This window comes from Barbus barbus, assembly GCF_936440315.1.
Source record: "Barbus barbus genome assembly, chromosome: 43".
NCBI classification, from domain to species: domain Eukaryota; kingdom Metazoa; phylum Chordata; class Actinopteri; order Cypriniformes; family Cyprinidae; genus Barbus; species Barbus barbus.
This window is the reverse complement of record NC_136721.1, coordinates 168469-180316: the sequence shown is the minus strand read 5'-3', so window position 1 is coordinate 180316 and position 11848 is coordinate 168469. Positions and strand designations below refer to the sequence as shown.

At 37.5% G+C, this 11848-nt stretch overlaps 1 protein-coding gene across 2 annotated transcripts; it reads left to right on the top strand.

Annotated features, from left to right (window-relative positions):
- Positions 1-309: 309 nt before the first annotated feature.
- Positions 310-9170, top strand: LOC306862048 (guided entry of tail-anchored proteins factor CAMLG-like). 2 transcript variants are annotated; one of them, XM_079404640.1, is made up of 4 exons: positions 310-554; positions 1576-1910; positions 1990-2055; positions 6995-9170. In XM_079404640.1, exons 1-4 carry the CDS (start codon positions 437-439, stop codon positions 7184-7186), a joined length of 711 nt encoding a protein of 236 aa, XP_079260766.1. In that variant the 5' UTR covers positions 310-436; the 3' UTR covers positions 7187-9170. The 2 variants fall into 2 exon arrangements, with proteins under 2 accessions (XP_079260766.1, XP_079260767.1); XM_079404641.1 differs by having other exon boundaries at positions 1579-1910; positions 6995-8702.
- The last annotated feature ends 2678 nt before the right edge of the window (positions 9171-11848 follow it).

Below are 11848 nucleotides of genomic sequence, written 5' to 3'. Positions count from 1 at the left end.
TTGACATGATGTAATATTTAATGCACTTCAATAGCAACAAATGCAGTATATTTATATATTTTCATTCTCTCTGTATTTTTATATCAATATGGTACAAGAGTATCCTATTTAAATTAATGTGATAAATGAGACAACAAGTAGTCTGATTATGTAATGGATTACGTTACTACTACCATTTTTGTCATGTAATTAGTAACGGACTACGGCTTTTAAGTAATCTGCCCAGCACTAGACAGACAGACGCACGCGCACGCACGCACACACACACACACACATTTGCAAACGTCACGACGACGAGCTCGGACTCTTATTTTGAAGCGGTATCGTCATCCATAGGGGACACATCGTGTGAGGCCCCGCCCCATCAATAATAACAGATTGAGCCAGAAACCGCAGCTTCTGACAGATATCCTGATATTCTTCAGTGATCGGAGTAATGGAGGCGGAGAGCGCAGCGCAGAGACGCGCGGAGCTCCGCAGGAGGAAGTTACTGCTGAACTCTGAGGAGCGCATGAAGAAGATCGTGGGCTTCAGTAAGAGCGACGCGGACAGCGGTGAGGCTTCATCACACGATCTGTTCATCTTCGGCTGATTCAGACTCATAGTGGCCCCAAAACCGACTACACCTGATAGTCCAGAACCACGTGATCGATCACCATCCACTTACATTAGATTAGTTACAGAAATACTGCATCTGTGTTCTGATCTAATGTTTCGTACTGTACCTATAACAGTGTTATAAACTGTTTCACTCCAGGGTAAAATTAGTGTGTTTCTTCATCAGGTTTGTATAAATGTGTCTCTGCATCAGTGTCTCAGCAATGGATGCTCTGCAGTGAATGGGTGCCGTCAGAATGAGAGTCCAAACAGCTGATAAAAACATCACAATAATCCACACCACTCCAGTCCATCAGTTAACATCTGGAGAAGACTAAAGCTCAAACACATCCAGCATTAAGATGTTTTTAACTCCAATACCATAGAGTTCATGATAACTCTTCCTCCAGTGAAAAAGTGTTCTGGTCTGAATCAGGAGAGAAATCTGCACAGATAATTGTTTACAAGACAAAACAGATCTAAACAAATATATGGCTGGATTTTGATGTGAGAGACACCAGGAGATATTCTCACTGGAGGAAGAGTTATTATGGATTAACATCATAACACTATATTGCTGAGACACTGATGGATAGTTCACCCAAAAATGAGAATTTTGTCATCATTTCTTCATCCTCATGTCATTCCAAACCTGTATGAGTTCATGATGTTGAACATAAAAGAAGATATTTTGAAGAATGCTAGTAATCAAACAGTTGATGGTACCCATTGACTTCCATAGTATGTTTTTTCTTTTGTATATATTTTAAAATAAAAAACCTTACTAAGTTTACTGCGTTAAGCTAACTGAGATGTGTTATAGCACTTGTATATCGGTAATCTTTTGTTGGTTTTGATTGCTTCTGTTGTCCTCAATGTAAGTGTCTTTGGATAAAAGCGTCTGCTAAAGGACTGAATGTAAGTGTAGCTGTTCCTGTAAGTCTGACAGACGCGTGTCTCTCTGCTCGTGTCTGACAGCAGCCAGAGTCCTGGAGCCGCGGCTGGCGCTGGATCTGGACGGGATGGAGGTCTGCTCCTCGAAGAGGCTGTCGGAGTCTCTGGGGAGCGTGCCGGATGAAGCGGCGGCTGAGAGGCTGGCGGCAGACGAGCGCTCGGCATCTCCTCGCAGGGGTCTGCAGAAGTACCTGTCCCGCTTCAACGACGCCATGAAGCTGCGAGGACAGCTGTCCGCTGAGAAGACGGCTCAGGACGATGGCGGCGAGGAGGAGGAGCTGGACTCGTTCCGTCTCTTCCGGCTCGTCTGCAGCGTGGCTCTGGCCATCTTCGTGCGCATCTTCGTCTGCCAGTATCTGGTGAGTGCTGCGCAGACGCAGACGCAGACGCAGACGTATGATTCTGCTCATCTTAACTCCGTCTCTTGTGTTTCTGCAGTCCATCTTCGCACCGTTCCTCACTCTGGAGCTGGGCTTCATGGGATTGCACAAATACTTCCCAAAGGTTTGTCTCAGTTTTGGCTCTGATAAAGTAAGTGAAGCTGTAAAACACTTTCCACAGATGTAGTGCAGTGCTATATTTGTCCAGTTTTTTCATGATGAACTGATCATAGGATGAATATGTGATTTTGATTAAAAACAACTTTCCTGCAAAGATTTCACACATTTACAATCTCAGAAACTCAGCTGGGCAAAGCAATATTATCTATTAGATCTCCATAAATCCTGCTTCAGCAGACCTGCCAAGCTGTACGCATTTTGACCTCAAAGTACGCAGCCAGGTACGATTTTTCACTTTAAACTACGCAAAAACCTGGTGGTCTGATTTCTTAAAAGAGGACAGTACACACGGTACTTACAACTAATGTATACGGGTTGGGGTGGATGTGGAAAGTTACAATGTTGAGTTGAGTTAACTTAATCCTCTGGAGTCGACGTGATCGCATTGATATTCTAGACGAACTGTGAACAGAATAAAAGCACTCATTCATATTCAGTCAGATCTGCTGCGGTTTATTAGCTGCACTCACTGAACAGCGTCCTAATATTAGGACTTTTTAGTCCAAAAAAGTGCACGTACTTGGATAAATACTGCTATATTTGCACTAGAGCTTCGCCCGTGTCTAATAAACCTTTAATAAAGTCTTACCTGAACATTCACTTCTGTGTTCAGCTGCTGACAGAGCAGAGAGTTACCGTGTTTGAGTAACAGCTTCACAAACGTCTTTTCAACTGCACAGTGTTCTTCCTGTATTACAGTCATTCATAAGTTAATAGTTCAGATATAAACACTGATGTTTATGGTAGCGATCAAAATAGACCTTTTGAAAGTTAACTGGCGCTTCAAATAACGTTTGTGTTGATTGCATTGTTTGGCCACTCTGTGCAGAAAAGTGACTTAAAAACTGTATTTGTGATTGAATCAAGAGATTCGTTTAAAAACACTGGTTCATCCAGTAAAGAAACAAGTGAAGTATTTATGAGGGAGACATTAAATCATTCATTCAAACCACTTTTTCATCATTTTAATATGAACTAAATTATTATAAATGCATATTAATTTAAATGTTTAATGATTCGTTCAAATTGAACACTTTTAAATAGACTGCAGCAATGGTATTTTGTCACACATTATTTTGTTTCGTGGGAGAATCGTGATCTCAATTTATCCAGAATGGTGCAGCTGTCGTATGTGACTGAATGCAGACCTTTGGGAAATATCTAACATGAATAACATTATCCTAGCACTATAACTTTCAAGCTAGTTTGCCTATTCAAAGTAGTGTAAAGTTATGTGCTCGGTGACAGAAAAGTGTGTGTGTTTTCATGCCTTGCAGCTAAAAACAAAAACAAAAAAACATGACATCAGATGAGGACACTGACAGGGAGAGAGAGAGCAGCAGACCTAAAAAGCAACCAAAAAGAGTCCATGCCCCACAGCAGTTGGGGCCATATACCCCCCCACCGTTGCCATCACACAAGTGGTACTCCAAAGAAATTGGAAAGGTTGGCAGGTCTGCTTCTGCTGTATTCCAGCGAATGTTAGAGTAAAGTGAGCAGGGCGGTTTGTGTCCAAACTACACGAGAGATGCAGCTGCGCCAGAGATACAACGCTTTTTATTCTCGTGTGAGGGACAAAGTGAAAGTTTCTAGAGGTTAATGATGCTATTAAACTACTGTATGTAATGTGTTTTGGGTAAGTTACAAGTAAAAATGTTTTTCATAACACTTTATTTTAAGGTGTCCTTGTTGCACGTTACATGTATTTATGATAATAACAATAAATTATGCATAATTACATACAAGTAACCCTAATCATGTAGTAAGTGGGTCAAAGACTTTAAGATGTCCGCATCAAAATAAATGTACAAAAGTGATTTTATGTCCATAGAAAGCACAATTAAATGTAAGTAAAGTGTCTACTTTTAAGGTTTCAAATAAGTGTTTGGAGAATAAAATGTCAAAATTTGGTTGAAATGTTACATTGTCATTCAGTGTAACGCAATATTTATTAAATTCAAACAACATGCTTATTCTGACTTGTACATATTCAAGTCAAGTCAAGTCAAGTCACCTTTATTTATATAGCGCTTTTAACAATGTAAATTGTGTCAATGCAACTGCACAATATCAAAATCAAAATCCTCTGGCCAACAAACCAGCAGTTCAATTTAACTGCAGCAAAGTCAGATTGTAAGGTCTCAACTAGTTCCAGTGGTCATTTGCTAATTCTGTATGTTGTCTGAGCGTTGGCATCCTCTGAGGTCCTCTGAGGGGTTGGCATCATCTTTTCTCAGGTGTTCGGTCATCTCAGATCATTTAAGGGTTGGATCCAGACTGAAGCTTCTGTAATTCCTAGTTACCACGGGATGTTAATCAACAGAGAAACAAATAGAGACATAATTAGCGTAGCTGCTGTTCCATCTAAGCAAAAAAAAAAAAAAAAAAAAAATGATTTGTTCATCCCAAGCTAAAGAATAATAATAATGTACATTTGATCAGATATACTACAGTACAAGATTATAAGATGCATTATGTGAATGCTTGGCTAAAGAGATGTGTCTTTAATCTAGATTTAAACAGAGAGAGTGTATCTGAACCCCGAACGTTATCAGGAAGGCTATTCCAGAGTTTGGGAGCCAAATGTGAAAAAGCTCTACCTCCTTTAGTGGACTTTGCTATCCTAGGTACTACCAAAAGTCCACAGTTTTGGGACCTTAGGGAGCGGGTTGGATTGTAGTGTGGTAGAAGACAAGTTAGGTACGCAGGAGCTAAACCATTTAGGGCCTTATAGGCAAGTAATAATATTTTGTAAATGATACGGAACTGAATAGGTAGCCAGTGCAGAGACTGTAAAATTGGGGTAATATGATCATATTTCTTGACCTGGTAAGAACTCTAGCCGCTGCATTTTGGACTATCTGTAGCTTGTTTATTGAAGATGCAGGACAAGCAGCTAGCAGTGCATTACAATAGTCCAGTCTAGAGCTCATGAATGCATGAACTAGCTTTTCTGCATCAGAAACAGGGAGCATGCTTCGAAGCTTGGCAATGTTTCTAAGATGGAAGAATGCTGTTTTTGCAACATGGGAAATATGATTTTTAAAGGACAAGTTGCTGTCTAATATAACACCCAGATTTTTGACTTTAGAGGACGTGACAGTGCATCCGTCTAGTTGCAAATTATAATCCAAGAGATTCTGTGTACTGTTTTTTGGTCCAATAAGTAATATCTCTGTCTTATCTGAATTTAATAGGAGGAAATTATTGGTCATCCAATCTTTTAAATTTTTTACACAATCTATTAGTTTAGATAGTTTAGAAGTTTCACCTGGTTTTGTTGAGATATATAGTTGAGTATCATCAGCATAACAATGAAAACTAATATTCAAATATATTTAAAAAAAATAAGGGAACATATTAAATTTTATTGTTTTAAATTAGTAAAAAATTATTACTGACAAATAGGCAAAACCTAGTATAGTGGAGAATTTTAAAAATGTAATTAGTATTTGGGGTAAAGGTAATTAGTCTTTTAATATGTCATAAATGGATTTTTGTAGTAAATGTGCCTGATAAGATCGTTACACTTAATTACTTTAGTGTCTTCTGTAAATCAAGGAGAAATGTATGATATTTATTTTTTGCTCAGAAAAACAAAAACAAAATTGCAATTAAATTAAACAGAAAACTTTTTAATTTTGGGGGGAAAAAACAACAATTTAAAGCAGTATTACACTTATTGTTTTTATGCTTAAACCCTTTTTCGTCTTTGACCCAAGTACATGTAATTAATTAATATTACTCAGTACTGAAATGTATAATTACACTGTAACAAGCACACCTTTGAAATAAGGTAAACATTAAGTAAAATAAATTTAAATATTTAAAAAAAGTTAAAATTACTTTGTTAAACTAAATAAAAATAAGAGATGTTTCCAAGGCAACTAGCCAAAATAAAGTATTTAAAAATCACTACAAATGAAATAAAAACTAAATAAACATTTTTTTAATTACTAAAACTTTACAATTAAAACGGAAAGTAATAAAAACAAAAATGAATAAAAACTATAACAATATCTCAATGATACTAAAATACTGCCTTATAATGCCTGACTTTACCAGTAAATTAAATTTAAATAAATACATTATTTATCTGTATGCATTTGTTTTAAAATAATGAGTTGATTACATCACAAAAAAATAAAATAAAAAATGCTAAAACAATATTATAACAGTAGACTGATATAATTAAAACATGATATAATAATTTAAACCTAGTGCTGTCAATCAATTAATCATGATTAATCGCATCCAAAATAAAAGTTTTGTTTTGCATAAAATGTGTGTTCTGTGTATATTTATGTATATATAAATACACACACATACAGTGTATATATATATATATATATATATATAAATATTTACATGTCTATATTTATGTTCATATAATTTATTATACATAAATATATTTAACGTAAAAATAAAAATTTTCTGAAAATATGTACATATGTATTTATATATACATAAATATACACAGTACACATACATATGTAAACAAAAACTTTTATTTTAGATGCGATTAATCGCTATTAATCTTTTGACAGCACTATTTAAAACATGTACAGTCTATAATCAGGAGATTCTGTTTGCTCAGTGAAGCAGAATTCTGAGTATTCTTATTATTTCAGAGTATTTCTGTCAGGATCTCAATTTCAGAGATGAATCAAAGATATGTAGAGGTAATTGTGCTCTCACTGGCACTGATTACACGAGAACATTATGATTATCGGTGGATTTCCTCTCCAGAACAACACAAAACTGCTCTGGGCTGTGAAGATCAGAACAGAAGTCTTGTGAAGTACTGATGGCCTGGAGAATCAGAGTGTGTTTCTCAGTGCTTCTCTGTAGACTCAGTGTTGTGTGTGTGGTCTGCTCCTCAGGTGAAGAAGAAGAGCAAGACGACGATGCTGACCGCTGCGCTCCTGCTGTCAGGGATCCCCGCTGAAGTCATCAGCCGCTCCATGGACACCTACAGGAAGATGAGCGACGTCTTCTCTGACCTCTGCGTCTACTTCTTCAGCTTCATCACGTGTCACGAGCTGCTGCTGCTCTTCGGCTGCGACGCGTCCTGAGGATCCTGCGCTATTCTTCTTCTGTTACCCATCAGGCCATGCGCAGCTCCTGCATCTCAGCCGCATACGATTCCTCATTTTAACATCCTCCTCCAATCTTATTTCATGTAGCGTTCATCAGTTAGAGATGTTCATGTTGACCGCTGTGAAACTAGTGAGGGTCCGAGCAGAGAGCCCTGATGCACTAATATCAGGCGAAACTCATGTCTGCATCTTATTTCACACTAAAACACAAAGAAAATCAAGCCTGTTTTTTTTCCATTTAAAGAATAAATTCATCTGAAAATTAACATTATCTGAAAACATGTTCACCGTCAGACCATTCAAGATCAAGATGAGTTTGTTTCTTCGTCAGGTTTGTAGAAATGTGTCTCTGCATCAGTGTCTCAGCAATGGATGCTCTGCAGTGAATGGGTGCCGTCAGAATGAGAGTCCAAACAGCTGATAAAAACATCACAATAATCCACAAGTAATCCAGCCACATATTTGTTTAGAGCTGTTTTGGCTTGTAAATACTGTTTGATCTGTGCATTTCTCCCCTGATTCAGACCAGAACACTTTTTCACTGGAGGAAGCGTTATTATGAACTCTGTGCTATTTGAGTTAAAAGCGTCTTAATGCTGGATTAGTTTGAGCTTTTGTCTTCTCCAGATGTTAACTGCTGGACTGGAGTGGTGTGGATTATTGTGATGTTTTTATCAGCTGTTTGGACTCTCATTCTGACGGCACCCATTCACTGCAGAGCATCCATTGCTGAGACACTGATGCAGAGACACATTTCTACAAACCTGATGAAGAAACACACTCATCCTGATCTTAGATGAACTGAAGGTGAGCACATTTTCATTTTTATCTGAATTATTCCTTCCAGTTGTTTCCCATCATGACATGATCCAGTTCACCCTCGTCCATCTTCTCATTTCTTTAATGTTGGAGTGGAATATGATGTAGGTTTCATGAGCTTTGCTCTTTTGTTGTTTGTCCAACCGTGACTCAACAAAACCAGCCTAATCTCACTAGATTTGTTAACAAAGTCTTGAGTTGATCACTAAGGGGACCCCAGATTCTCTTCTTTCCCTGCTGTGGTTCTGATCGGCTCTGCAGTCGTTCTTCATCGTGAGCTGATGTTGTGAGTGTTTTTGTTTCACACTGCTCTTGTGTTTAGAGACGTTAGTGTTATAGAGCTGCTCAAACTTGAGTTTACCACACATTATTTATGATCTGCATGATCTGTGATCTATTGATTTCTATGTAAGTTAATGTAAATGGGGTTATGTTCTGCCATTTTGGACGGGAGATTAACTTTATGGTTTGTAATTGATCCTCCAGTAGAGTTGTTTCTGATCATGTTTACATAATACTGTAACACTGATATCTAATGTATGATGGTGTTTTTGTTTTTCTCAGTAATATGAGATGAGGTATGAACTCTAATGGTTGTAAAAATATATTTGATTACATACCGGTCAGAGGGAGAAGCTACTGCTAAAACAATAAAATCATCAGTGTGACCTTCTGACTGATCCATGTGTCTAAAATCCACAGAAGCGGAGAAACTTCGGGTTAAATGTTCGCTTAGAGAAAAAAAGCACTAAATAAAAGAGCACTATCATATATTTTAGTAGTCATCCTAAATTAGACATCATTCAAAAGTTTAAACACTGTGAAAACACTTTTGAAACCGGACACCATGGAAGTCCTGCTGGAAATACTTTCATCAGGCTCCTCCCCCAGTGGGCGGGTTCAAGTGTCATATTACAAAATTTACCACAATGTTTTATAATCAACTTTTACTAATCTTGACAAAACACACATCTATAAGAAAGGTCTGTGAGTCTCTAGATTCAATATTTGCTGGTTATTTTGTGATGGAAGTAATATTGTGACAGAAATGTATACATTTGTGACATTTTAAAAAGTTCAATGGAGTTTGTCTGGTGGCTATTTTTGGTATAGCGGCTAAATAAAATCTCACGGGAACCTCTGTTTTTGTGATTTCAACTTCAAATTTGGAATATAGCTTAGTTGTACATATGGCTTTGAGTATATAGCAAATATAGATTCCAAACTATTTTGTAATAAGCTATTTTAAGTATAGTAAACATCCTTAGACCTCTTTAAAAAGAGACGAACCAAAGTGTTAATGAATCACATCCATTTAAGTTCAGATTTGTATTTCACGTCTGTGTTCAGTTGAGAGGTTAAGAATATCTGTGAATCTGGAGGAAATAAACTGTTATGAGGAGATGAGGAGAGCAAAGTGTGCAAAATAATAGAAGAATTTCTGCAATCAAGAGACTTTCCAGGAAGTTCGTCGTTTGGTCGACATTCAGATAAAGTAATAAAGGAACAAATCATGTTAACTCCTACTGAGGGGAAGTCGTGGCCTAATGGTTAGAGAGTCGGACTCGTAATCGAAAGGTTGCGAGTTCGAGCCCCCGGCCGGCAGGAATTGTAGGTGGGGGGAGGGAATGTCCAGCGCTCTCTCCACCCTCAATACCACGACTGAGGTGCCCTTGAGCAAGGCACCGAACCCCCAATTGCTCCCCGGGCACTGCAGCATGGCTGCCCACTGCTCCGGGTGTGTGTTCACGGTGTGTGTGTGTGTGTGTGTGGATTTGTTCACTACTCACTGCTGTGTGTGTGCACTTGGATGGGTTAAACGCAGAGCACCAATTTCGAGTATGGGTCACCATACTTGACAATACGTCACGACTCTTTTAAAACTTTTTTTACTCCTGGTTTCACAGATGAGGTTTAAGCTAGTCCCAGACTAAAATGCATTTTTGAGCGGTCTAATCTGAAAATATCTTGCTCTGACATATCTTAAAACATGTCAGTGTCATTGTTCTGAGTCAATATGCACACCTTAATGTTTTCTTTTAAGGCATTTTTGTAAAAGTTGCTTATATCTTAATTGAACTAAAGCCTAGTCCTGGCTTAAAGCTAAGCCCCGTTTGTTTACATTAAACCTACTTAAAAATGTAGCTGAATTTCATATAACTTTATAAAATTGCTCATCTTATTTTGATGAGTTAAAGCAATGTAAAAACTTAAGTTGCCATGATTTACTGATCATATAATTTCTTTATTTATTATTTTACATGAAATGCTAGTTCTTGATTTCAGAAACTACTACTACAGTGTTCGATATCAGTAATTACATCACTAGCAAAACTGATAATTCTTGATATCAAAAATTGTGAAATCACTCTTGGGAATACATCATTTTTGATATCAGAAAACTGAATTGAATCATCTGTACTTTTCTTGAGTTTTTATATTTCTGCCAACTTTTACTCCAATTAAAATGTATACCTTTACTCCGATACATTTCCCCAAGGCATGTTTGTTACCTACTACAAAATAAAGTCGGAAGAACACAGACTGCAAGAAAGCAGGTTTGATGAATCTTGGTGAACTCGCTGAGCACTGTGTTTAACCCATCGACTCTCATCCTCCGGTCTAAACTCTATCGTGCTGTTGAGTTGGTATATTCAAGAATAATGTGGGATGATAGAATAATGTCCGCAAGAGTTTCTGTTAGAAAACTGTATTAAAATTGCTTTAGTTAATGACCTGTCCACTGAACACAGCCGCACAGTACACTGACTGTAAAATGATTGAGATCTGATCAGTATTTGAGATGTGAGAACCTGCACACATGAAATCTTTTCAGAATCTACATTTTCTAGGGTCATATCTGTTTATTGGCACATGGGGACATTTATGATGCCAATTGTGGTCATTTTTACATTTGAGTTCATTCTTGCCATTTACACATTACTTTCCTCTGACCTTTAATTCTTCACACGTGACTTTCATTGGCTGAAGTCAAAACTCATAATAATACTAATAGTGACACTTAAATGTGCCATTTATTAAAAACAAACACTTTTCTGTCAAGCAGCCTCTTTCGCTATGTTGTGTTTTCAAGATGGTCTGTAGTATTTCTGAAACATTATTTAAAAATTAAAACATTCAATGTACATGGTAACGTGTTTTAATATATATACATGAATGTACATTTCTTCACAACTTTAAGATCATCTTACTTCATCATTGCCTGCATACACACATGGTTTTGTTTTTCTGTTGCAGGTGAACACAGCAAACGTGTCGGATGGTAAACTGTGGCCTTACTACATCTGGTGGACTTGCATTTGCACACGTCAGGTCCATATGCTCACATATGTAAGTCAAATACAGTGCACTAGAAACAGCCAGCAATATAAACCACAGATTTCTAAACTTGCTGGCATCTTCAATCAACACCTGTGGTTGAGCCTGTGTTCATGTTAAGGTTAAAATAGTCAGTAGATTGTATTGATGTTTATCTTGTTGAGAAACTGAAACCTTTTTTTGGGACTGTCCAGTCTTTTCCAAAGGGTTGGGTGTGACACAGATCAGGGTATTTTCTCAGTTACATTACTATAATTTCCTTCCTAACCTGTAGGAATCAGTATACTCAGGCAGAGAGAGAGTAGGACTCTAAGTATAAAGGACAAAGAAGAGAGAGTTAGAGGAGAGTCACATTTAGCATGATTGTTTGGCTATGCATATTTTTCAGATCAAAAGTCCATTGTATTCCATGTCATACTTGCAGGTGATTGATTAGACGTACAGATGGGCAGATGAGCGTGTGATATCCTGTCTGGTCAT

Excerpts from the sequence above, each read along its gene's own strand:
- LOC306862048 (XM_079404640.1), top strand. The coding sequence starts at position 437 with ATGGAGGCGGAGAGCGCAGCGCAGAGACGCGCGGAGCTCCGCAGGAGG. Across the intron at positions 1,911-1,989 it reads TCTTCGTCTGCCAGTATCTG|TCCATCTTCGCACCGTTCCT; the intron begins GTGAGTGCTGCG and ends GTGTTTCTGCAG. Across the intron at positions 2,056-6,994 it reads TGCACAAATACTTCCCAAAG|GTGAAGAAGAAGAGCAAGAC; the intron begins GTTTGTCTCAGT and ends TCTGCTCCTCAG.